The 26,174-nt window shown below is 56.3% G+C and overlaps 1 protein-coding gene and 1 long non-coding RNA gene across 4 annotated transcripts in view; one reads left to right on the forward strand and one right to left on the reverse strand.

Annotated features, from left to right (window-relative positions):
• LOC112544486 (uncharacterized) overlaps positions 1-26,174 on the forward strand; it is a 33,310-nt gene that overhangs the window by 2,709 nt on the left and 4,427 nt on the right. Inside the window, exon 3 of one of the 2 annotated variants that reach the window (XR_012897306.1) lies at positions 23,389-23,525. The exons of the other annotated variant lie outside the window; for it this stretch is intronic. This is a non-coding gene — a long non-coding RNA (uncharacterized LOC112544486). Of the gene's footprint in view, positions 1-23,388; positions 23,526-26,174 lie in introns of those variants that run through there. 2 annotated transcript variants of the gene reach the window in all.
• Positions 26-25,173, reverse strand: ALDH4A1 (aldehyde dehydrogenase 4 family member A1). 2 transcript variants are annotated; one of them, XM_075906469.1, is made up of 15 exons: positions 25,019-25,173; positions 19,926-20,019; positions 19,376-19,468; positions 18,385-18,432; positions 16,547-16,702; positions 14,378-14,527; positions 14,121-14,195; positions 12,197-12,384; positions 10,344-10,417; positions 8,601-8,797; positions 8,149-8,277; positions 7,036-7,188; positions 3,881-4,002; positions 2,712-2,830; positions 26-2,457 (listed from the first exon to the last, which is right to left on the reverse strand). In XM_075906469.1, exons 1-15 carry the CDS (start codon positions 25,054-25,056, stop codon positions 2,345-2,347), a joined length of 1,749 nt encoding a protein of 582 aa, XP_075762584.1. In that variant the 5' UTR covers positions 25,057-25,173; the 3' UTR covers positions 26-2,344. The 2 variants fall into 2 exon arrangements, with proteins under 2 accessions (XP_075762584.1, XP_075762585.1); XM_075906470.1 differs by having other exon boundaries at positions 8,149-8,196; positions 25,019-25,172.

Below are 26,174 nucleotides of genomic sequence, written 5' to 3' on the forward strand. Positions count from 1 at the left end.
AGTGATAAAATAAGAATCCAAAATGTGTTTCTTTGAATGAAATACTTTATTCGAATACGGTGACTCCTTCCACCTTACACAGGTAGAACCAAGACGTGCTAGGATCAGCCATTAACAAACCTCTGCTTCAAGAGTTACCTTGTAAAGAAGCACACAAGTCTATGTAACTCAGTTAAGGTCACAGCTTAGCTCATGATTCGGCATTTGAGATTTGCAATAAATGGATACTGACTTCAGTGGAGGTGTCCAGTTATTGACCTGAAAGCTAAAAAACTAGCCAAGATGCAGTAGAAGTCAACATGGAAGTGACTGTACGTCTCAGACAACTAACATCAGTACCTGTCAATCATCTACAGCGTCACCATTCTGGCTATAGAACGGTCAACCGTAACAGCTTGCTACTGACGTAACATTCTAAATTAGAACTTAAATTAATTAGACAGTCCAGTCGGGACGTGGAAAGTTGGATACAAAATCTTAGGGGAAAGGTCCAGTGAAAACCTACCAATAGGACTGCAGTAGCATTTGCAATGTAGAGCAGTTTTGTGCCTCCGACCTGGCATATGCTGTACATGGACGTAAGCCAAGATGCTTGCTGCACACCGGGCAAGAGACTCATCACTGAACAGGTCTCTCTCCCTCTGAGCAACTGATAAGATTCCTGCTGCTGCCACACACCTGTTACTCCAGGGAAGAGGGGATGCTCTCTGGATCCATTCAGGTAGCCACACAAGAGAGGGAGGAGCCTGTCCAACTAGCCAGCTGCCACTTTGCTAGTGAATCCCCGACCTAAAAGGCTTAATGAGCCTATTACGGAGGCAGTTGCAGAGTAGTATCTGTATGGCTAACCCTTGCCGTTGCCTTGGTTTTACACAGTTAGTGGCTGCACTAATGTGAAACATGTGGCTAGCGCTGAATACGTTTGGAAACCAGAGGGTTTAGCAGCAAAGCCACAAATGCACAGTAACAGCATCCCCTCAGTGCTATATGCAAAGCAGAGCTACCATCACAACGCTATTCAAACTAGAACCTCAGCCAAACCAAAGCCTCTGATCTGCACCCCAAGGAACTCTGGGAAAATGTGCAGCTAGAGTCCAACCACATAACTCTCTGGATCAATTCAAGGCAGCGTTCATGTGCATTTCCCCTCCCCCCGCCGCATGGCACAGGAATTCTTAACCAACAAGCAATCTAAACACCGAGCTTAACAAGCACGATTTGTAACGTGGCCCAGGCGTTAACAGAAAACAAGTGTTTGGGAAAGAATACAGCTCTGAACGTAAGCCCATCCTACTAATGCCATTATCTGCTCCAGTACAATTCCTATCTCGCGCTTAAATTATTTCAGGAAACTCTGCTTGGGGGGGGGGAAAGCAAGATCTGTCCCAGTTATGGTGGCGAGGGGCCTGGGTGTTCCAGCCTGCGCTTAGAAAAGGATGGGCCAAGTTTGAAGACAAGGGCTCTGCCAAGTCTCAGCTCAGAAGCTCTGTTTTCACGCATTACTTCCCCAAATGCATCTTCCCTCCCAACTCCCCTTGCAGAAGTAGGTGATACCTTGTATGAGCACTCGTGTCTGGTGGTAGAGCATACGGTCCATCCACACGAACACTTAACCGGGATGCAAATCTACCATGCACAAGTTCCCTAGTGAGCTTAGATCTGCCCCACTTGGGGAAGATTAAAGCACAGGAGGGAATTACTAGCAGGCAGCAGCAAGACACTTTGTGCCCAGCAGGCTTGCATGGGGTAGGTTTACACTGCAGCTTATGGCAAAATAAGTATTCATGTGGCCCAGCCCTTTGTGTTCCCTCTCCAGTGGCAGATTTGCTTCATAGCTGCAGCTGGAGGAAAAACACAACTATGCATGGACCAATGCAGGAAAAGAAATGGACGAGAACATCTCCAAAGGCACATCCCTCTACGGTTTGATGGGACTTGGCAGGCAAGCGGGGTGGATTTGTTTAGCACGGATCAGGAGGAACCCCAGTGATTTTCATTCTTTCCCAAACGTTTCTCCTCTACCGCCCCTCAGGCCTACAGTTCTTGCTGCTGCATTCCTGTTCTAGAAGTCCCTGACTTCCTTGGCGCGCAGCCTCCTCCTGCCACAGGACTGTGACCACACCACCGCTTACAGCAGAACCCTGCCCTGGACTAACCCTCTACGTCAGGACGGAGAAATCACAAGGCCAGCTCCTGTTGCTGGGTAACAGTCTGTTAAATGTTTCTTTGAAAGGCTCTAACTACTCAGCTGCCGTGCTCTCGACAGGAGACGGGCCGCGCTGCTCTGCGTTTGGAGGCAGCAGCAAGGCGGCGTTCTCCCGGCATGCAAGGCACTGAGCTGTGATCACTGCATGTAGGCATACTTCCAGTCTCCGAGGGGCACGTGGGTCTCCTTGATGGCCTGGGGAGACGTCCAGCGCAGGAGGTAGTGGGGACTGCCGGGTTTGTCGTTGGTTCCTGTTGGAAAGCCAGGAAAGGCTCTTAGGAGTCATTCCCCAGTAGGGAGCGGACTCTAGTGTTCGCCCTGCAGAAGGATCTGTAGAGATCTCCCCACCCCACAGCTGGGAGGACAGTGGCCCAGCGCAGAAGCGGCCGGAGTAAAACTCAGGCCTGTTTATGTCCCACCTCTAGCTCTAGTCAGCCCGCCCCTTGTGTACGGATCAGCTGACAGCTATTCCCTTCTCACGTGCCCCAGCAGGGGGCGCTCTCACCTGAGGCACGGGAGCCGCCAAACGGCTGCTGGGCCACGACCGCGCCGGTCGATTTATCGTTAATGTAGAAGTTGCCGGCGGCGTTCCTCAGAATGTCCCTGGCTTCTTGGATGACGCTCCTAGGAGAGAGGAGGTGAGCCAGCGGAGGGCGCCACGCTCAGGGCAGCGTTCTTTCGAGCAGCCAGGTGCCTGCTGGCCTCAGGTGGTGTGCGAGGGAACACAGGCTGGGACCGCCAGCCAGCGCCAACCCCTACCCCCAGCAAAGCAACGCAACCCACCCGTCCAGTATCGCTCCACCCTAGAAGATCCAGCATCCCCACCACTCTGCGGGGCCCCGTCAATCCTTGGACCCTGCGGTGAAGCTGGCGACAAACCTGGCCAGCTCTTAGCCACCGCTGCCCTCGGCTGGGCTCAGCTCCAGATGTGAAATGAGTTATTGCTCCAAACACATCTCCTAGGCCAGTGTTTCTCAACCAGTGGGACAAGTACCCTTAGGGGTACTCGAGAGAGGTCTGGGGGGACGTCAGCACAACGGAAATTTGGAGAAAACTGAATTTTTGATTTAAGTTTTACAGCGCTTTATTATTTTTCTACTTTTTACACCCAAAAATGTCAACACCTGCCTGACTGAAATACATTTGAACAAACAACTTTGAGGCGCTGGGAGAAAAAATGTTGTGTCTGAAAACTGTAGGTACTGAGGGGTACTCATAATTTTTTTAAGGGGGTCCTTTATTTAAAAAAAAAAAAAAAAGTTGAGAAACACTGTCCTAGGCCTCTGAGCCTCACAGAGCTGCCCCACTTAAAGCTCACGCCCTCTGACAGCCACGGGGCAGCACTAACCAGCGGGTAGAATATAGGAGCATCGTCTTGAGGGGAAATCCCTTCAGATTTGAACAGCAACAATCCCCGTGAATTACACTTCAGAGTCTCTCGGGGGCAAGGGGCTCAGACAAGAAGCCTTCCTGCCCTAACTCGCGAGGAGGCCGGCGCCGTGCAAAGGGCCTCAGAAGGGGGATGCAGCCCTCGGCCCAGGATTTCCTTCTATCAGACCGTGATGCAAATGTGCTGGCTCCGCAGGAAAGGAACCGGCAGGTGAAGTGTTTCTCCCCCAGTGCATGCGGGAAAGCAGAGCGCCAGCTGTTCGGGTGAGAATTACAGGCACTTACTTCTCCTGGGCAAACACTGCCCCTGTGAGGCCGTAGGGGGAGGTGGTGTCTATGAGCTGCAGGATTTCCTTGTACTGCTTTTCGGGATAGACGTACACAGTCAGGACGGGGCCAAAGATTTCCTGCAAAGCCAAACCAAGGCCGTCAGGGCCGGGGCTGCGCGCCTGTGAGCGTGGCCCACAAGTGCCGCTTGCGATGGCCGGCTGCGCCAACCAACAGCTGGTGTGAAACGGGAGAAGTGACGGGCGCTGTGAACGCAGGACGACAATCCGCTCCCGCAAGGCACCGTCCCCCAGCCCATCATGGCCGCTCAAGTGTCGCATGCGTGTGGCAGGCCGTTCCCAGCAGGGGGCCTTCATTGCGACCCAAGGAGTGCAGGGCCCTGTACGCAGAACTTGGGCCAGACTCCTAAACGAACCCTCGCTACCCTCACATCCTTCCCTGCCTGGAGGGATGCCTGTTGGAGACATTCCCCTACACACCTCCATCCCCGTTAGTCCTGAGCGGAGGATCAGAGCTATTCTGGTTCAGGAAAGAATTACAGGATTGCATGGGAAGCAGAGGATGAAGAAAAGAAACCGCTGCACATGTGGTACAGGGCTGGGATGTGACTACACAACAATCAGACACACAACTGGCCTGTAGCAGCCGACGCGGGACCGTGGGACTCTTTCGTTGCTGTGGATAGACCTCAGCTCAGGTTGGACTCTGGGCTCTAGGAGCCTCGGGAGTGGAACGGTCCCAGAGCTCAGGGTCCGTCGGAGGCTACGCGGCCCCACGAGGGTAAGTCAGCTGTATCAGGCCAGCCGCGGCTCTTCCTTCGCTGTGTGGACATGGCCCTCCGTGCAGCGCCTGCTTCTCTGCTGCATTTGTTAGTGGCAGTGTGTGGGAAAGGGCTGCCGAGAGTGACAGAAGCCAGCCCTAAACATGCCCCCACAGAACAGGTAAGGAGGGGGCTGAAGCAAAGGATGCTGGGAGGAGGCTGCTGCTTCTCCTCCACTTCTATGGGCTGTAGTTTTAGGAGCGTTTGAGGAGCTGCCCAGGTGGCCTTAACCACAGACCCAACCCTCGGGCTCTATTTGCTGGGTAGCTGTGGTTTCCGTCCATCGCTGGGCTGAGCCGAGAGGAGCGGTAGGACCTGGCACTAGGTATCAGGAAGGGCTTCCTCGCATACACCGCAGACCCCTCCCAGAACCGGTGGCTGCCTCATCACTACCGCAGCAGCAAAGACATTGTGAGGGACAATCCTGCAACACTGCAGCCACGGCCTCCTATTTAGCTGCATGCTCACGCCTCACAGAGCCTGCACTGCTCTGAGGCATTGGGAATACCCCCAGGCCCATGGGAGGACAGTCTAGACAGGAGGCAGCACCATTCGCACTGAGGAGTGGTGCAGTTCACTCATTAAGGGGAGGCAGCCCTACGGCGGAGGGGTGGCGGAGGACCCAAGAGCCAAACTACATCGACATTCAGAACAAGTGGTCAGCAAAGAGCCGTCTCAGAATGCCCATTTACATAGCTGAAAATATACAACTTAGTATTACTGGTAACTGACAGGATGATTAAAGCTAACATAAATGTTCTGTGTCCAGTTCTGGGCACCACATTTCAAGGAAGATGGAGAAATTGGAGGAGAAGGTCCAGAGAAGAATGATTAAAGGTCTACAGAACATGAGCTATGAGGGAAGACTGAAAGAACTGGGCTTGTTTAGTTTAAGGGTAGATTGGCAGAGGCCCTGGAGGTTTTTCGCCTTCCTCTGTAGCATGGGGTACAGATCACAGCTGGAGGATTCTCTTCATCCTGGGGTCTTCAAAGTATTTGAAGGCTTCAATATCTGAGATATAGGTGAGAGGATTATTCTAGGAGGGGTGGGTGAGATTCTGTGGCCTGCACTGTGCAGGGGGTCAGACTAGATGATCATAATGGTCCCTTCTAACCTTAAAGTCTATGAGTTTGGAAAGGAGAAGACAGAGGGGACAGGATAGCAGTTCTCAGGTATCTAAAAGGGAGTCACAAGGAGGAGGGAGAAAAATTGTTGTCCTATTTTCAGAGGCTAAAGACAAGAAGCAATGGGCTTAAACTGCCTGCAGCAAGGGAGGTTTAGGTTGGACATTCGGAAAAACTACCTAACTGTCAGGGTGGTTAAACACTGGAATAAGTTGCCTAAAGAGGTTGTGGAATTCCCATCTCTGAAGATATTTAAGAGCAGGTTAGATAGACACCTATCTGGGATGAGCTAGATGGTACTGGGTCCTGCCATGATGGCAGGGGACTGGACTCGATGACCTCTCAAGGTTCCTTCCAGTTCTAATGTTCTATGATTCTATGAAACGAAACATTGTTCTCACAGATTTTATGTAACAGGACTTCTGCTGCTGCATCTTTTCGCACATTTCTTTGAAGTTTACCTCATAACTGGTCAAATTCAGGTTCACGCGTGCATTCAAGGTCCACGAGTAATTTCAGGGTTTTAAATTTTTGAATTCATTTTTTCATTTTAATTTAAAAAGTTGCATGTATTTTGGGAATGACAAAAGAACCATATCTGGTTCCATACAGGGATGTTAAATGTAGATGAGTTGGCTAATTGAAGAGTCGATGCAATTTGCATCGACTATTCGATTAGTCGATAAGGGCGCGTCTGCCTTTGAAGTTGCAAGAGTGCTGCAAGGAGCACGGGGCCAGCGGGGGGACTCAAGCAGTCTCTTGCTGACCCTGTGCTCCTGGCGGTGGTTCAAAGCGGCAGTGCCGCAGAGCCTGGGGTTAGCGGGGGAGTCCCCAGCTGGCCCCAGGCTCCACGCAGCGCTGCCGTTTTGAAGCACCCCCTCCTCTCCTCTTTCTGATACAGGCATTGAGGCCAGGGGGGAGGGGGGGGGGGGAAGAGGGAGCTATTAGTCGACTAGTGCGTCGACTATCCGATAAGCCTTTGCTTATCGGACAGTCGACTAGTCGTTCACATCCCTAGTTCCGCACTGAGCCACGTTTGGCTTGAGAGCCATCGGTTCCAGACCCTTGGGAATCTCTGGCTTACACGACCGAGGTTTTTCTCTCTCAAAAGATATTCCTGCCACGGATATTCCTCCTGGTCTTCTCGCTGTCGGGTCAACCAAGGCAGGAGAGACAAGGGCCTCGCCAGCCAGTCCTGGGCACTCACCTCCTCCATGATGGGATCCTTCGGGTCTTTGCTCTCCACGATACATGGCTGGACGAAATACCCCACGGCGTCATCGCACGTCCCCCCTGCCAGGATGCTGAGGTTGGGCGACGCCTTGGCATGCTGGATCCACTTCTTAATGCGGGCAAAAGACTGAAAACCACAGTGCGAGGAGGCAGCTGAGAGGCGGCCCTGCTGGTCAGCGACACCAGCCATGGGGCAGACTCACTTCCTCGCTCTCTAGAACGGCCGCAGGATGAACGAGTAGCAGGCGAGGACCTAGGCAGCGCTGGGTTCGTACCTCACTGCGAGCCCCTGTCTTTGCTTCCGGGAAGATGCCCCCTGAGCATCCCTGTACTTAGAATTTTAGGCCCTTGTGGCCAAGATCATGACGACTGTCACTGGGACAGGTGGCCTCAGCCCAGTGCCCCTGCTGTCAGGCAGCGGGGTCCAGACTTGCTGAGGAACCCACAGCCACGTCTGCTGTGCGCACTGCAGCTGGCCTGGGAGACACGGGCCCAGGAAGGTGGAGCATTGCAGGCTGGGACCTGGAGCATGCCCGGCCACATCTCTGCATTACAGACAAGTAACTGCAGTCTCAGACGGGACAAGTCCTGGCCAGGCCAGGGGCAAGGACAGAGTAGGGAGATGGACTCTTCCCCCAGCAGAGGGCTGGGGGAGCAGGCAGAGCCAGGGGCAGGCTCTGTGCGCACAGGCCCCTTCCTTGCCGTGGCGATGGAGGAGAGGGAGCTGCAGCCAAAAAGTCACCTGTCTGGCCAGCTGGCTGCTCACCAATGAGTGACACACATTCAGGCAGCATCCCCCAGCTCAGCTTCATCTGGAACATGGGAAAGGGAGGACGCGCCGCACTGACGAGGCCCAGGGCGAGGGAGACTCAATACCTGGGAGGGTTTGGCTGGCTTGGGGAAGCAGCAGGAAAGCTGGCTCAGGAGATCAGAGTTAGGCAAGCCAAAGGGGAACAATGGCCCATAGATGAGAAGGCCCGTCTGTGAACCACCGTGCTTGCCACGGCCGCCCCATTGCAGCCGGCGGCCGCCCCCCCTGCCCCCGGAGGGACAGCTGAGTCACTGGGGCCAGGGACTGATCTTTTACCTTGTCATCGATCACCGCTGAGAAAAAGGTGCCGAAATCCTGAGTCGGCTGCGGAAAGAAGAGGAGCCGGTGACAGGGATGAGCAGGCCGCTTCGCCCCACCGCCTGCCTCTGAGCGCCAGGCAGGTAGCTCGCAAGGCAGGAGGAGGAAGAAAGAGAATCTCAATCCCCCAGGCGACACTGTCCCCTCGTTAATATCGCGCGTCCCCACACCCCTAAGAGGGAGCAGCCGGCCTTTTTCAATTATGCGGCGGCGTTAACAGTTCCTTACAATCGGGGCTCCGCAGTGCTGGCTACAAGTTAATTTCTAATCACTAAAAAGATGAGGGGGGGAGAACCAGTGGATAAAAAGCTCGGTTCAATAGGAATTAGTAGCCAGCTTCTGCAGCCTCTAATCCCATCAGCCACCCGCTGAGCCGCAAAGCCCTTCAGCAGCCCAGCAGTTCCACTCACGTCTCCCACTTTGATCTTCCCGTGCTCCTCCAGCAGTTTCGCTTTGATCTGGGGCCACAGCACGTCGGGGGCGTAGAGGCGGGAGCAGGCCGAGCATTTCTGGCCCCCGTACTCGAAGGCCGAGCGCAGGGTCCCGCTCACCACACTGGGCACGTCGGCCGAGCTGTGCACGAAGTGGAAGTTCTTCCCGCCGCACTCTGAGGGGAGACCCGGAGCGACCCACCCCGCGCTGAGGGAGCTGGCGGCGTACAGCCGGGCCCAGGCGCCCCTCTACTTGATGGAGAGTCCCGCTCAATGCTGGAGCTGTGGGGCGGCAGCAACCGGGCCTGCCCTCGGCCTACCCAGCTTATTGGGATGCAGGGCTGATTAACCCAAGGCACATGGGAGCAATAATGTGGAAGCCACCTGCCTGGCTCTTCCCCAGCAGTTCCCGCCCAGCATGGCCCTGTGAGGTAGGTCAGAATCATCACGTCCATGTTACATCGGGGGAAACTGAGGCACAGCGAGGAGAAGTGACTCACCCAAGGTCACTGGTGGACAGGGCCGGCCTTACCATGAGGCGAACTGAGGCTGCCGCCTCAGGTGCCCGACTGTGGGGGGGCACCACTAGGACCCAGAGAATTGAGACCTTTCAAAGTTTTGGCCCAAGCAAGGGGGCAGGGAGGCGTCATTTGAGCTCCCCGCCTCAGGTGCCAACATGTCGTGGGCCGGCCCTGTTGGTGGAACCGGAGTTTGAACCCTGCTCCCTTAGTCCTAGCCGTCCCTCCAGCCTTGTTCACCCCGGCTCTCCCCCCCTTGGTACAGAGCAAAGGGCCCATCGGCAGGCGGCGAGCAATGGGTTTGTGTGGGAGAACAGCATCTGCTGTAGGCTCCTGCAAGCGAGCCGAGAAGGAAACATGGAGGAGCGTCTCCGGCCTTACACAGTTATCCACCCAAAGAGCTGCAACAGCTCCAGCCAGCCCTAGGCACCCCCATGCTCTGCCCCAGAGAGCACTTGCAGCCCCACAACCCCCCGTCCTCAGCCCTCCACTCAGCTCCTCACGCATGTCCCACCCGAGGGGCCGCTGCTGGTTGTGCCCCACTCCAAGCTGAGGCCGGGCTGTGCCAGGCGCGAGTGGCTCTTTCCAGCATAGCAGCAGGATCCCTCAATACCTGGGCCCGTGAGCCCCGCCAGATGCGCCCTGTCAGAGCGGCTCGGGGGAATACGGGAGCACAGCTCGGCTATAGCTCACCGGTCCAGGGCAGGAAAACATCTCTGAGATGCCAAATGCAGGAGCCATCTGAGGATCTTTAGGCCGTGTGTGGGAGAGGGGCCTGTACTGCCCCACACCACTCTGCACGGCTGGGCGGACAAGGACCCCGAGCGCAGCCCCCCCATCACCATCTTTTGCCCTGCTCTAAACTCTGAGCAGCACGGAGCAGTTAAAGGAGGTGTCCCGCCCATCGAGGCTCTAGTGGAGCTGGGACTAGAACCCAGGAGCCCTAGGCTTTCAGCCCTGTGCTCCAGCCATGAAACCACATGCCCTGCAAGAGCTTGGAGAAGAACCCAGGAGTCCTAACAACTCCCGGTTCCCCCACTGGAGCTGGCTCCTTCCCAGGTCGGTCTCCGGGCACCTGTCGTATTTAAAATGCAGGAGCTTGGTGGGAAGCCACCTGAGATACAGCACCACTGGGCTCGGCATGGCCCGGCAGCGGCTCAAGTCCTGCTAAGGAGCTCCCTGCAGAGCTAGGCCCGGGCATTACCTCCGGCCAGGCGCGGGAAGGTGCGGTACCGGTCCACGTTCTCCGACGCCTGCTTCCAAAGGCGCTTGAAGGTTCTGGAAGGCAAGAGGAGGCGAGTGAGACTCTGGCACCACGCTGGACGGAGCATCTGTAGAGCTGGGGAGGCCGGCTCCGGCTCTCAGGCCCCTCCAGGCTCGGGGTGATTCCCAACCCAAAACCCCAGACCCACGAGCTGCAGAAATGCCACCTCCCCATTCCAGCCAAGGGGCCTGATCCAACCCCACTGGAGACAACTCCCACTGACTTCAACAGGCTCTGAACCGCCTGGCGAGCGGAGGGGAGACAACCGAAGAACCAGAGCCCAGGCACAAGAGGACAGGCAGAGCTGGACAGACAGAGGGGAGAGAGAAGAAAGGGGCATGGAAGAAAATAAAGGAGTAGAGTGAGTGTGGCAGGAGCTTCTAGGCTTTTCCCCCCCCCCCCCCCTTCTTCTTCTTTCCCTCCTTTTTGGTTCAGACTGTGACAAACCCCTGAGCTGCAAAACAATAAAAATGCTAATACATTCCCACCAGGAGAGAGAGCCGCTAATACTAATTTATGAGCTTCCCACCTTTAAAGCCCAATGCTCATCAGACCATGTCATTCGGCTGGTTAGCGGGGGCCCCGGATTTTAATAGTCTGTCATCTTTGGGAGCGGCGCTCCGGGCAGGGCGAGCGGAGCCCTTCGAGGGAATAACTTACCCTGAAGTACTGGGAGACGAGAGTGCGTTTGCCAATCTACATGGACAAAGGGGAGCGCCGGCTCGAAATGCCCTTTATTAGGACGCGGAGGCCTTCAACGTGGCTACTTCACATCCCCTGAATGCCCCTCAGCCGGGCGAGCGTCAAAAACAGCCCTTCCCTCAGCAGGGCGTCTCGACCTTTCCCCTTGCGGAGGCTCCGCACCACATGCTATATAAACTCCATGGACAGAGTGGTGGATTCAAGCTTCCAGGCCGGGTTGGGATCCTGGGGCACAGGTGTAGTTGGACTTCAGTTTTGGGGGAGACAAGGGCTGGTGGGGCTCGGGGCCAGCTCCGCACAGCATGGTCCAGGTGGGGAGTGTCACCTCCACCCCCATTCCCCTCAGCAGGCCGCGAGGGTGGGGGAAGCAACCAAAAAATAGAGTTGAAAGGGGAGACTTAGTTCAGAAAGTCTGAAAATACTCAGGGGTTAGGGGCCGGGGGCAGTGAGGGGTGAAGCTCAGGTTGCAGGGAGAAGGTTTGCCAGGGGCTGTGTGCCAGGAGGGCTTTCGCTCCGGGGGGCGCTTTCCAAGAGCTACGCCAACCCCAGAGTCAGGTCTGCCCCGCCTGGCGGCTCTTACCTGCATGACTCCCAGCTGCGTGGCTGGGGAGAGGGGAAGGCGACACTGCGGGGGAAAATTATCGATACCCCAAGGCTTTCCGTTTGTTGCCTGGACTAGGTTAGGCCTTGACCCTGCTTTTGCAGGCCATTCACCAGTCCCGGCACCTGCCACCGGAGCCAGTCTTAGGGACGGGAGAGCCGGGCAGTTACCCAGGGCCACCATTTTCAAGGGGCCACCAACAGAGCCGGTCTTAGGGACAGGCCGACCTCCCCCCGGTTTCCATGGTTACTCCCTGACCTTTTTTTTTTGCTTGACAAATTTTTGTCCGGGGTATTTTTTTTAAACCATCTGGCAATCCTACAGGCGAGTCGGGCAGTCGCCCGGGGCCGCCAATTGGTTAGGACAGGCCCTGCCTGCCACACCCGGCCACATTGCTGCCTCGCATCTTAGCAGATGGTGCTGCAGCATCAGGGCCCCCCACGGCCCTGCGCAGCCACCTCTCCGCCGCCCCGAGCCTCAGCCCACTTACGGCACGCTGCCCGTGAAGTTGAGCCCGCAGAAGTGCTCGGAGCGCATGACCGTGTCTCCGAAGACAGGCCCGTCAGCCGGGACGAACTGAATGACGTTGGGAGGGAGGCCGGCTTCCAGGAGGATCCTGTACACAGCGAAGCTGGACAGCACGGCGGTGTCACTGGGCTTCCACAGGACCACGTTTCCCTGGAGGAGGAACGAATCAATGACTCACAGACGGCCCTGGGTGTAGAGTGGGGCCCCCCCTTAAGCACTGGCCCCAGGGCCCCCAAAAGCCGGTAGGGGCAGAGCAGCGAGAGGCAGCTGCGGGCCCGGGGGCTCCAGCCACGCTGGTGCGTGAGGGATATAAACACACACCCCGCCCGGGGCTTCAAGTTTAATGCTGAACTTAGTGGAAGCCTCAAGACTTTGTCCCACTCAGGTTGAAACCAGGCAGACGCCACAACCCCCGTCTCCAGCACCGTCCCTCGGCAGCTCGCAGGTCAGCCGAGCCTGGCTCCGTAGGGGCCAGCCCCACGGTACACATGGGGGAACAGCGGCATGGAGAAGATCAATTCTAGACACTAGCACGGTGTTTCTTAAACTGTGTTCCACGGCACAGTGGTGTGCCGCAAGGCAGTCAGAGGTGTGCCACAGAGAACAAGAGAGTTCAAAATGGCCACCCTTAAAGGGGCAGGTGATTTTTTTTTGGGGGGGGGGGGGGGGGGGGGGGGGGGGGGCTCAACAAAAAATCCCTGGTGTGCCTCATAAAAAAATTGTTTGGTGTTCCTCGCTCTTAAAAAGTTTAAGAAACACTGCACTAGCACCTCTCGCTTTTCCCCCCTTCTTTCTACCCCCTTTCTTTTTTAAACATCTCTGAGAGGCAACAGCGGAACAGCCAAGCAAGGCTGGAACTCCAGGCCCACCTGGCTTCACAGAGCTGCCGCCGTTTTACTGCTCTGACCCACCCCAGCTTCTGCTCTTCCTCCACCCCACACAATCTAGGAGAACCCGGGGATATCCCTCCTCACTCCCTCAGCTCCCACTGCCCATGGTAGGTCTGGCTGCCAAGTCACAGCGCGCTGCACTTCCACGCTAAGAAATCCGATCTGCTCCCACAAAGCCCGCCGTGCCGGCCCGATCTGACCTCAGCGCCTGTGTAACACCGCCCGGCTGTGAAATCAGCAGCCTCATTAACAAGCCAATTTCACACTCTCCTAATGCAACCACTGCTCTACAGCAGGCGCTGATTAGGGTGCAGAGCACTTTCCCTGGGCAGTGTTCAGCAAGGGCCCGGCGCTAAGTCTGCCCTCTTGGACTGCCCCCAATAAATGCCTGATAGGGCAGTCTCGACCCCAGCCTCGTCAGGAATAGGTCAGGGGAGCCAGACGCTCCGACTTACCGCCTCTGATCATAAAAGAGCAAAGGGACGGCCAAAGGCAACCCATTTAAAACAGGTTCATTAGGGTTTTGCGCCGTGCATAGCTAGCAAGTGGAACTTACCCCCACAGTATGTCACTGAGGCCAAGATCTTAGCTACGGTTTCCCATTCTCCACACAGAGAGAGTCAAATAAAACCAAAAGGCGTACAAACCCTCATGCTTCAGGGCACAAGACAGTCACCACCGGATGGGGATCAGGAAGAAGCTTCCCCTACAGGCAGCTGATACCACAGTTGTCCGTTACAGCATTTCCTACCTCTGGTAACATCAACGACGGGATACTGGAATGGGGTTTATTACACCTTGCTGTTTGCATTTCCTAGCACTGGGGTGCCTGACATTGCAACCTTAGCATTCCAAGAAAGCAAGTTTCTTTACTGACTGCGGAGGGTTGGTTGCTCAGCTCCCCCAGCGCTAGCACACATGGCCGATGCATTGGGCCCAGAGCCGTTAAATCCCAAACCCCTTCAAGAAAACCCACACGCCCTCCTCCACACTCACCATCAACGCCGGAGTCCCTGCCAGGTTCCCACCAATCGCAGTGAAGTTGAAGGGTGAAACCGCTGCCACAAAGCCCTGCATGGGGGGGAGAAAGGAGAATGTACGCGGTGCGCTGGGCACACCCCCAATGGAGGCTGCAGGCGCACGGAAAAGCCACCCTCTGAGGCTCATGAGGCAGAGGGAGCGCTCAGCCTGCCCGCAAATGCAGAACAATCAGAGATTGCTCACGCCCCGTCTCTGAGCCGCCTTCGCCTCACCTCCAGCCCTCGGTAGACCATGCTGTTGGTGCTGCTGGGCACACTGATGGGCTGAGAGGTCTCCAGCTCCAGGGCGTACTTAGCGTTGAATCGGAAGAAATCTATCAGCTCCGCCGCTGCGTCAATTTCCGCCTGGATGACTGTTTTGCCCTGAAAGGCGAATGGGAAAGATCAGCAGCCCCTGAACACATACCCCCTGCTGCCTCCCCAAGGGCTGACGGATCCAGGGACGTGGCTTTACACTGCCCCCTGCTCGCAATGCCTGCGGGACGACCAGCAGTGGGCAGTACGAAAACCCGACTCTCAGACTCACACTGGCTTTATTAGCACCTGTCTCTCTCCTCTCCCCGAAGCACCAGGCGAAGGCTCAGGGCCGGGACTCAAACCCGGGTCTCCCTCACGGCCCTACATGGTGCTAGCACACCAATGAGTCACAAGCCCTTTCAGACCGTGTCTCAGACAGTGCAATGAACACAGACCAGGCCCTACCACCAACTGCTAGCGCTGCCGTGGCTCCATCAGCGCCCAGGAAATCCCCTTTTCTCCCTTCCGTTCCCCAAAGCTCTTTTCCAACTGCCCCTCGCTCCCCCCGTCAGTTTCAGCAATGCTAGAACAGGGCAGGCCAGGCGTTAGCCATTTGCAGCTGGGTAATCCTCTTCCCCCCCAGGCCCCGCCCTTCCCAGGTTTTTACGGCGCGGTCTGATAAGCAAGTTCAGTACGTAGCCTGGGCCCTGGCTGTTCTCGGGACCTATTTCTCTCCCTCCCCGCCACATACAGCTCAGGTGACTAGCAGCATCTGAAGCAGTCAAGCTGGCAGCTTTAAAGGGCGGAGAGCACTCAGTGCAGGCTCTGGGTTCTGCTTCCCTCGCTGGGTCGACACAACAGGAGCCTGCTGCGATTCAGAGAACAGAACAAGGGTTCTCTTCCACCGCCAGGTGTTTGAGGGCAGGATGCTCTTATCTCTGGCGGGGAGAGGAGGCAAAGACACCATCCATGCTCCTGAGCGGGCTCATCATAGAATCCTAGAACTGGAAAGGGCCTCAAGAGGTCATCAAGTCCATACCCTGCCCTCACAGCAGGACCAGGTACGGTCTAGATCATCCCTGACAGACGTCTGTCCAACCTGCTCTTAACTATCTCCAGTGTTGGAGACTCCACAGCCTCCCCAGGCAACGTATCCCAGTGTTTAGCCACCCTGACAGTTAGGGAGTTTTTCCTAATGTCCCACCTCAACCGCCCTTGCTGCAGTTGAAGCCCATTGCTTCTTGTCCTATCCTCAGAGGCCCAGGAGAACAATTTTTCTCCCTCCTCCTTGTAACACCCTTTTAGATACTTGAAAGCCGTTATGTCCCCTCCCGGTCTTCTCTTTTTCTAAGCTAAATAAGCCCAATTCCTTCAGCCTTGCCTCACAGCTCTAGACCTTCAATCATTTCTGTTGCTCTTCTCTGGACCCTCTCCAATTTCTCCACATCTTTCCTGAAATGTGGTGCCCAGAATCGGATTCAATACCCCAGCTGAGGCCTAATCAGTGCAGAGTCGAGCGGAACTAGTCTCTGCCGACATGTGCCTGCAGGATTCTTACAGCCCCTTCATTGCAGCACAAGGGGAAGGAGAAACCAGGCTCCCACTCGAATCGAACCTCCTAATCGCAGGTCTCACCAGCCACCCCCGATCAGCCCAATCCAAGACACCACCTTCCCACTAACCAGGCTTCCCCCATTTCACCCACTGTCTCACCCGGGCTGGCCGGGGAAGATTTGCTGCTGAAGTGACCCAAAGGTGGCACTGAAAGTGCTACCGGAGCCAATCACACCTCCTGGGTATTTCCATCCCACTCAATGGCCTCTTCTCCCTACACCTGGCGTTGAAACCACCTGCTCCGTTAAATAGATCCCCCCGCAGCTCCCTACGCCCCGGGAGTGTCCTGCTAGGTCACAGCCGGCCAACGTCCCCAGCAGAAGCAAGGATCCGAGGCTCCAGCTGCAAAGGAAGACGTCAGGCTACAGCCCCTTGGCACTCAATCACAGGACGTTCCTCGTATTTGTGCCACCTACCCCTGCCCGATCATCAAGATTTGGCCCAGCCGCTCCTCCTGCCACCTCCCCCCGGCCTCCTCAGCATGGTTTGTCCCAGCAGGTGCTCTGGGGACCATGCCGCCTGCAGCCTCACCTGCCCAATCATGGTTTTGGCCAACACTTCCGCTCGCCTCGGCCCGCTCAGCATGTCGGCCGCCTTGAAGAAGATCTGCGCCCGGTCCTGGACGGGCTTCAGGTCCCACTCCTTCCGCACCGCCAAGGCGGCATCGATTGCTTTGTTAAGCAAGTCCTGGGCATTAGAAGGAGGCATCACAGATCAGGGCTTCTCAGAGACTCCGTCCCCCGTAGCCTGGGGGCTCGCGGCAGCCTCATGGCTGAAGGCGGGAGGAACCGGCCCTAGCCCAGCTCTGTTGCAGAGGCCTCGCCAACAACAACCCAAAGACTTTACTGAAGCCGTGGTTGTAAGTGTGGAATTAGGCCCGGCTCATCAGGACTCTGAACACCAGGAGTTTAAGACCCGCTCAGGCTGGCAGGTTGGACTCCTGAGGATTTTCCAGCTTCCCTGCTAATGGTTACAACATTAAATATTTGCTACTACCGCGCCATCTGCCAGGGACCTCAGAGCACGCCACATGCATCCCTCAAGCGGCATGATCTCGGGGAGGTAGGCAAGGAATCGATACCAGGGTCTCTTCCGCCACTAGTGTCATGCCACCACCTCTGGCATGGAAGGCAGCAGTCGCCTCATTCCACACGGCCATTTTAGGGCAGGAAGTGGAGAAGGCGCCCGTGTCCAGCTGAAGCCACTAAGGAAATTTGCACTTTCCCTCCACAACAACCCAACGCAGGAGCTGGCCAGTGGGGAGTGTTGGTTCAATGCCAGCTCCGAGAGCACCGGCCCCCAGCACAGGTCTAGCAGCTACCGACACGTGGCATGTGAGGTGCGGATGGATCTGGGCAGGGCACAGGCCCGGCAGCTACCGACATGTGGCATGTGAGGTGCGGATGGATCTGGGAGGGGCACAGGCCAGGCAGCTACTGACATGTGGCATGTGAGGTGCGGATGGATCAGGGCGGGGCACAGGCCCAGCAGCTACCGACACGTGGCATGAGGTGCGGATGGATCTGGATGGGGCAGGCCCGGAAGCTGCTGCCACACGGCGTGTGAGGTGCGGATGGATCTGGGTGGAGCATAGTCCCGGCAGCTGCTGCCACGCGGCGTGTGAGGTGCGGATGGTTCTGGGCGGGGCACAGGCCCGGCAGCTACCGACACAAGGCATGAGGTGCGGATGGATCTGGATGGGGCAGGCCCAGCAGCTGCCGCCACGTGGCATGTGAGGTGCGGATGGATCTGGGCGGGGCATAGTCCCGGCAGCTGCCGTCACGCGGCATGTGAGGTGCGGGTGGTTCTGGGTGGAGCATAGTCCCGGCAGCTGCCGTCACGCAGCGTATGAGGTGCGGATGGATCTGGGCGGGGCATAGTCCCGGCAGCTGCCGCCACGTGGCATGTGAGGTGCGGATGGATCTGGGCGGGGCATAGTCCCGGCAGCTGCCGTCACGCAGCGTATGAGGTGCGGATGGATCTGGGTGGAGCATAGTCCCGGCAGCTGCCACCACACGGCGTATGAGGTGCGGATGGATCTGGGCGGGGCACAGACCCGGCATCTTTTGGCACATGGCATGTGGCACTAGCCTAGCTTATACTATTGAAAGCACAGCCGCTGACTGCTGCTCTCACTGGCAGTAGGGGAGCCAGAGGCCGCAGCGCAGGCCCGTGACAGGAGCTCAGCCTTGTTACCGCAAATCACTGTCGCTTTGCACCTGCAGGTGCTGGGAAACCTCCCCAGGTTCAGTCTGCGACCAAAGGCAGCTCGGTTTCTCCATCTCGCCATGACCCGCTGCCCTCAAGCCTACCCCCTGCTGGATAGATGCCAGGAGGCAGATCAGGGTACCACGCTGGGCCACACTCACCTTGTCCGCGTAGCAGTACTTGGCCACCTTGTGCGAGTGATTGAAGGGCTGAAAGGAGGAGAGCCTGGGGTGAGTAATGCTGGGAAGAGCCCTCCCTCTCCCCCACAGCCTCTCCACACCCACACCTACACCCTGCAACATCTCTGTGCATGGAACAGTCGCCCATTCACACCGAGTGGCACAGGCTCAAACCCAGGGACAGAAGGCATGCGCCCATCTCCCTGCCCTGCTCCAAAGCAATTTCCATTGAACAAAGCACATTGCACGCAAGTGTGCTCAGTGCGGATCACTGAAGCAGGACCCGGCAGCTGGGTGAAATCCCAGCAACTGTTCCTGGTTTCACCCCGAGGCCTGGGTCAGGCTTCAGCGACCCGTGTGGGGACGCTCACCTGGAACGGGCTTTGGTTTGAGGCTCTGTTCCACGTTTCTCAAAGAGCGTGGGCAGCGCCGGCCCCTCCATGGTTCAGGGAAACAACTTAGACTGCAATTCCCAGGAGCTGCTCTTGGGCCCCAGTTAGGGAGTTTCCCCTGGGCCAGAGGCAGCACAGACATCAGGGTGAGACCAAGGGGGATGGCCCATTACCCGCCGTCTGCCCACAGCGGGATTCCCGCGCCTTCCTCTGCGGCTGGTACTGGCCACTCTCAGACACAGGGCTCAGGACTAGCTGGACTGCGGGTCTAAGCCAGTCTGGCAATTCCCACGAGGCACCTCCCCAAAGAGCCGTCCACTGGTGGCCACAAGAGCGCCCTATGGAAGTCTCAGGGCGAGCGCCCACATTTCCGTACCAGGCCGAGTTGCTACAAGGCGCTGCTCAACGAGGATGCCAGGGGAGAGAGACTTGAACGGGCTGGAGCCCTCCCTGGGAAGGGGAATGCCTGCCAGGAAGGGAACAAAGCTGCCCCACACGGGGTTTATCCCGGCTGTGTCATAGCTTCCTCCCAGCCCGGGCAGGGATGTGCTCTCCACTGGGTGCTCTCCACTGGGACTCACCGACAGCTGGTACCTGACGTCAGACGTCCACACCTCTTCTCCCCCCACCACGCACGGGATGGCCTCCGTCTTGCCCTTCAGGTCGGCTAGCGCCTATCGGGTGAGTCAGCACAAAAACGCACCAGTGAGAGCACAGCAGCTGACCGGAAGGAAGCCCCCGAGACAAGGGAGGGGTCTCCAGCCAGCCGTGGCTTTGAGCCACCTCCCTCCCCCACCACACACTCAAACCGGTGACCTGACACAGCCCTGCCACGGGCGCGTGCCGGCGTCCCCCTCGAACCAACCTGCAGGTCAGCACTGAGCTCATGTCCCAGGGAAAGGGAACCCTGGAATTCTCCAGGACCAAGAGCTGTCCAAACAGAAAGCAGCCCCATGTTATGGGGGCCACTTGCAGCCTTAGGGGAGACATAACAAGGGTGCTGTAGGTGAAAGGCTCTGCCCAAGGCAGGGGTCGGGTAGGGTGTCCTACCACTTCAGCCAAAGATCCCAGGCCGCACACGTGGGGCAGAGCCCTGGTTTCTCAGCTGCCCCACTCTGCTCTGGACAGTACCTTCTGAAGGGCCGCTCGTTCCGGGCTGCCCTGCTTGAACTCCAGAATGGGCTCGTTGGTCACCTCTACTGCGGACCGGTGTTGCCATCGCAGCCTGGGAAGGAAAAGAGCAAGAGCGACGCTGAGAAACCACAGTCTTCACTCGGCCTCTCCCGCGACATCCCTGGCCAGTGAAGTGAGACTGGCTCCCAGGGAAACAAGGCTGCTGAGTACACGCCATCAACACCTTCAATTCCCTCTTTTTCCAGCTTGTTACGCAGGAGGGCACTTTGTGAGCAATCAGTTTCGCTGCCTCGTTGGCTTCCCACGGGCCGTGTGTTTCACGCAACTGGAGAGAGAAAAGCCCCTTTGAAAGAGCAAGGTGATGTGAATGTAAAACCCTAAGATTTGCTTTGCGAAACCGACTAAGGCCAAGTCATGGAGCAGTCCCAGGCTACAACGACACTGCAAGAGCTGCCGCCGGGCAATCGTGCCTCTGTGGCACTTGCCACGTAGACACATCCTACAGTGAGGAAAAGTGTTTTTCCATTGGGGTCAATCCACCTGTTGATTGGCTACACTGAAAACGCTACAACTGGACGGCGGCAGGGTTCCAGTGTAGACGCTGCCTAGGCCGAGTGTAGATGCTACCCTCCCGTCATGTGCACTCCGCTTCCCCCACTGGCTGTCACCAGGTCAACGGAAGGGTTCTTCCATCAACCTAGTTATGGCTACACTAGGGGTGAGGTCAACCTCACTACAGCCCCCAGCGTGTGATAATTTCACAGCCCGGAGCCATGCAGCTACGTTGATCTACAGAATTGTAGCCAAAAGCCAAGTCTTAGTTTCAAAAGCGACTCAGGCCCTTAGAACCCTGAATCTTGTTGAAAGACAACGGGGCCTAAGACAGCGTCACTTTTGAAAGTTTTGAAACAGTCAGCATCACTGGGAAACAGGCCCTTTATACCAGTGTTTCCCCACCTGTGGTCCACAGATCCCTGGTGGTCCGTGATGGTACGGGATCCATGGAAAGTTTAAAAATAAGGATCGGGCCCATCCTTCCTTTTCCTTTTTCTCCCCCAGGGACGGGGAGAGGGCTGTGAAATGTTAAGAGATGGAAAGGGCATCCGTATGCTCAAAAAGGGTGGGAACCACTGCTTTATACTGTTCAAGTTTCCCATCAGAAGATGGCGCCATTTCGGTAACCTGGAGGCAGAGAAGGCATCTGCTTCACATGGCGAAACAGCGACTTTCCAAATAGGCGCAGCTCTCCGTCTCAGGGCCCAGGAGAAGGGCCCTTCTGCCAGTGCAAAGCAGAGCCGGGGCGGTATCCCTGCTGGCTCCACCAAACAGGGGCGTTGTTCACTGCACCTTTGCCTTTTCAGTACAGCCAGCAGCCCTATGTGCTGATCTGGGGAACAAGTCAGGGCAGGCTGGGCAGGACTTAGTGTGCTCTTCCCAGGAGGCAAAGAAGTACAAGACCTGATGTGGAGTCTAGATCCATGTCCTTCTATCTACCTTAGGCATTGCCCCTAGTGCCATCATATCAAAGCATCTCAACTCTAGAATGTGTTTATCTTCACACTCCTGTGAGGCAATGTTATCATACCCATTTTACAGATGGAGCACTGAGGTTCAGCAGGATTAATGACTTGCCTGAGGTCACACTGGGGCAGAGAAGGGAATTGATCCTGGATCTCCTGAATCCCAGGCTAGTGCCCTAACCACTAGATCATGTTCCTCAATCCCTGCAGTGACCTAGAGTCACAGACAGATACTTTTAGAAGTGCCAGTGGTATCTGAATAGGGCTGGGACATGCCCTGGATATTCCCGGTGCAGTGGAGTGAGCACAGATAACCAAACAGGCTAGGTGAATCAATGCATCATGGGATGCCAATGGGAAGACTAACAGTAAGGCCATGTCTATACTGGCACGATCTTGCACCAGAGCTATGCAAATGAGGCTCAGTGTGGAATATCGCCGAGCCTCATTTGCATAACTAACGAGCCACCATTTTTGCGGAAGAGGCTCTTGCGCAAAATGGAGCTGTCTACATTGCCCCTTCTTGCACAAGAAAAACCCTCTTGCGCAAAGCCGTTATGCCTGAAAATAATCAGCATAACGGCTTTGCGCAAGAGGGTTTTTCTTGCACAAGAAGGGCTAGTGTAGACAGCTCCGTCTTGTGCAAGAGCCTCTTCTGCAAAAATGGCAGCTCATTAGTTATGCAAATGAGGCTCGGCGATATTCCACGCTGAGCCTCATTTGCATAGCTCTGGCGCAAGATCGCACCAGTATAGGCACAGCCTAACAGTGTCGGAGTTATGCTGTGCCCACACAAATGTTTCACCAATATAATTCCTATTGGAACAGAGTTCAGATCAACCCAACTCAACAGTGCAAGTATAGATGCAAGAACAGTTTCTGCTACAAAAAAAATTAAGTTAAACCAGTACAACTTCCTCCCGTAGAGAAGGCCTTAGACAGGAGACTTCCCATAGGGGAAGAGCGATGTAGGACATGGTGCTCACAATTCAGCAGGGGCTTTTATCCCGTCTGAGTTCCTACTGGACCAACGACCCCACGGTAGGAGGTTCTCTGCTGCAGAATGCGCCACCTTCCGCATGGGAGTGACAGATCTACACCACAGCGCCTGCTTTTCGAAGAGTTCAAAGGGCAGAAGCTGGCAGGTTTGTTGTGTCAGCGCTGTGCATGCTTGAACAGGTAGCTACAGATTACCCTGGGCGCTGGGATTTCCCAGGCTCAGCCTGGCATTAAATCCTGTCTCAGCAGTATTTCCCAGAGGAAAACAAACCCCCAAAAGCCAAAGGATGAAGCCTTTAGACTGGCGAGAGAAAAGATGCTGACCCAGGAGTGGGTTGGAAGAGAGGGCAGACGTGCCAGGAGGAAGCAGAGGCCGTGAAAGATGAATTAATGGCAGTAACTAGCACAGGGATGGTTCAAGTTTGGCCTGTAAATCAAGACCACTGAGCTATAATAGAGAGGAGCGACCCTCTGATCGCAAGTTAAATCTGCTACGTCCAGGACTCTCTGGTCCACCAATATCCATAGTCCAGGAGGATCATGGATATTACTGGACCAGAGAGCTCTGGTGCTGGGAAGTGAGAGCTGGCTGGGAGTCCAGCAAAGGGGAGCCCCACCAGCGGGGCCGTGTATCCATCCCAGGATAGGCAGGGCAGCAGCGGGGCTGGCAAGCCCTGTTCCTGGGATGCTCACAGCAGCGGTGGGGCCACTGACAGCTGGCAAGCGCTGCCCTCAGGAGACCCGGCCAGGCAGGGCAGCAAGGGGGGCCACAGTGGCTGGGGAGCCCCAGCCAGCCGTCTGCACTCAAGCCCAGCAAAAGGCAGGGCTGAGCCCAGTGGCAGAGGGGCTGGAGCGGAGCTAACCACAGAGAGAGGCATCTGGCTGGGAGGCCAGTGGTAGGAGACCTCTCTTAATCCAGCAAATTCCCTCATTCGGAACAGGTCAGGTCCCAAGGGTGCCAGACCAGGGAGGTCCAACCTGTACAGTCTGCAGTGCTCCATCTCGGCGGAGGCAGAGCCTGGCTCAGCTCAAGACAGAGCATCGCAATCACATCACAGGCCTTCCAGCCTGAAAGGAGCAAAGAACGTTAGCTGCAGCCTACGTCCTGTGAAATGTTAAACATGACGCTACTGCTGCAAAATCCTTTAGCGCTGCCTGCCTACCTCCGAGTTCAACCCTAAACAGCGCCCTGGAAGTTTGAGAGATATTAGAACCCTGCAGTCACCACCTGCTCAGGTGCTGGGCATGTCAAAACTTTTGAACTGATTTAGATGGGATAAAACCTCGGCCGAAGAGAAACGCTTCTCCGTGTTCTTTTGTCAGAATTCCAAGGGAAGCCGCATTTTGTTTGGATTTAAACATTCCCTGCGTGCGCCTGCCCTGATGAATCCTGGTGCTTGCAGATGCCAGTTAAATATGTTGCACAACCTGTGACAATACGATCCCACCAGCAAACCTGGCCGTGAACCAGCCTTCCAAGGATACCACATCCCCCCCAAGTGACATGGGCATGTCCGCAAAGCAGCCAATAAGCAGCTAGTTTAGAAGGGGTGGCCAAGGCACAGGTGTTGCATGAGTTAGAGATGGGAGCGGCCATTTACTCCTGAAAGGTGCCACAACCTCTGCACTGGGTAGGGCACCAGAAAAAGGCACAGGGAGTTCTGCAAGTGTCCGACTTTGAATGCAGGGGGTGAGGGAAGAGGAGAAGGACCCCTTTAAACCTCCCCACATCCGTTTTCCCCAAGAGACTCCTGCCTGGCTCCTGCTACTGTTTTCCGGTCTCTGGAAGTGTAGATAAGTGTAAACCCTCATTACCTGAGATAGCAGGAGCAGTGTTGGGCAGATAAGGGGAGCACGCCAGGCTGCAGAGTGGGTGGGAACAAGGAAATCTAACCGAGATAAGCGGCTCCAGAGGAGATAAGAGGAGAAGCCTAGTCACAGGGGAGTCCTCCCAGCAGATTCTCTGCTCTCCCCCCCCCCTTTTTTTTGGCACCCCTGCTTTTCCCTTGACTTCTGGGCAGCTGTTCCCAGCTCGCACCCATGCAACGGAGAGGGGAGTCACACCCCCTCCTACTGAGCTTCAGAGGGCAGCAGCAGGACCTGCTGCCAGGCCAGCAGACTGGGGCAAGCCGGGCCAAGAGGTAGCTCCCAGAAGGCGCCTCTTGGGAGGGCAGAAGGGTCGCCGATAACCGCCGGAAGAGCCCGCGCAGGAAAGAGGGAGGAGCCTTGCCGGGGCAAGGGGACTCCCGGCTGCGGGTCTGCCAGGTGGTTAAATCCCATAGGCGGGTCCGATGGGGCTGCCCCCTTTGTCCCGTTCACACAAACACCCGCCCCGCGGCAAGGAGGGGGGACATTGGGGGCCCCCCATTTCCGCTCCAGTTCCAGGCCCGCCAAGGCGCCCAGGGCTGGGGGGTGAGCTGGGCGCCCGGGGAAGGAAGGGGACGGCCGCTGCGGTTGCCCTAGGCTGGGACTAGGGCTGCACACCGGGAGATTCCGGGGGGGGGGGCGCTGCCGGGGGAAACCCCCCCAGTGAGCGGCTCCCAGCCCCGGGGACTCCCCGCCCCCACTCACCCAGCGCGGGGGCAGCCCAGCAGCGCTCTCCGCAGCATCGCCTCTGGGGCAGCGGGACGGATCGGACACTTCCAGCAGCGCACGCCGAGCGGGGAACCTCGATCCGGGTTGTACCATCTCCAGAGCAGGGAGGGCTGGTTCCATCTCCCAAGCGGTCCCCCTGTCTCCGCCCTCACTTTCTAGATGAGTGCATCCAGCGGAGCTATCTCGAGCAGGCGCTGAGTGGGGGGTGTCCTACCCCCCCCACGTCCATTCGCCCGGGGTCGTATACGGAACCGTTACCCCTATCCCCCCCCCCAGCACATGGTGCAGTCCGTTCCTTCCTAGGGCGGGGTTGCATCAGCCAATCAAGTTATAACGCTGGGGTCTTCTGACCAATCAGTTGCTACTTCATGTTGCAACCCGACGCTGGGAGGGGTGTCAGCAAAGTTCTTTAAAGGGTCACTCAGGAGCCTGGAGAAGGCAGAGTTGGGGGACCCCAACGAAATGTGTGGGGTTGGGAAAGGGAGAGTTTGGGAAGACCAAATAAAGGGGTGGAAGGCCTCAAGCTTCTCAGCTTTACACTGCACCAACCCCCCCCCCCCCCAGGTCCCCATTTAAGGGAACAAAAAATAGACACTAAAACAACTGTATGTATCAAAATATTAATGGCACCTTGAATCTGAGCAAACTGGCTGCCCACGCATACAATGTGTTCCCATGAGTTACCTGGGTACTTTCCCATGGTTACTGAGCTCTTTAAACATTTATATGAAAACAGGGTTTCCGGTTAACATGGCATAATTGGACAAATGTTTGATTTTCAAAAGCAACTGGTCACTTTAGGTATCTTGAGATGTCTGAGAGAGGCCTGATTTTTAACAAATGCTGAGCCTTCACCATGAAGATCTCTCTCTTCTGATTGTTCAAACCAGATAGCCAAAAGCACCAGTCATTTTGGAAAATCTTGGACTTCTTGAGTCTAGAACAGCCAGTTAATGTTCACCATTAGTTACTGTGTGGAGCCAGGAGCCAGCAGAGGGGATTCCATTGTTTGTTTAATATTTTGAGAGGAGCTCTCAGCTGACCTCACCTAAAATAAGAAAAATCTCTTCCTCTGCCAGAGGAATTTTAACAAACCCCTGCTCATCTCCCCCTCTGAAATGATTAAAACAAA

This window comes from Pelodiscus sinensis, chromosome 23 (assembly GCF_049634645.1).
Source record: "Pelodiscus sinensis isolate JC-2024 chromosome 23, ASM4963464v1, whole genome shotgun sequence".
In the NCBI taxonomy this organism is placed as follows: domain Eukaryota; kingdom Metazoa; phylum Chordata; order Testudines; family Trionychidae; genus Pelodiscus; species Pelodiscus sinensis.

Excerpts from the sequence above, each read along its gene's own strand:
- ALDH4A1 (XM_075906469.1), bottom strand. The coding sequence starts at position 25,056 with ATGCTGCGGAGAGCGCTGCTGGGCTGCCCCCGCGCTGG. Across the intron at positions 19,469-19,925 it reads AACGAGCGGCCCTTCAGAAG|GCGCTAGCCGACCTGAAGGG; the intron begins GTACTGTCCAGA and ends CTCACCCGATAG. Across the intron at positions 14,528-16,546 it reads CCAAAACCATGATTGGGCAG|GGCAAAACAGTCATCCAGGC; the intron begins GTGAGGCTGCAG and ends TTCGCCTTTCAG.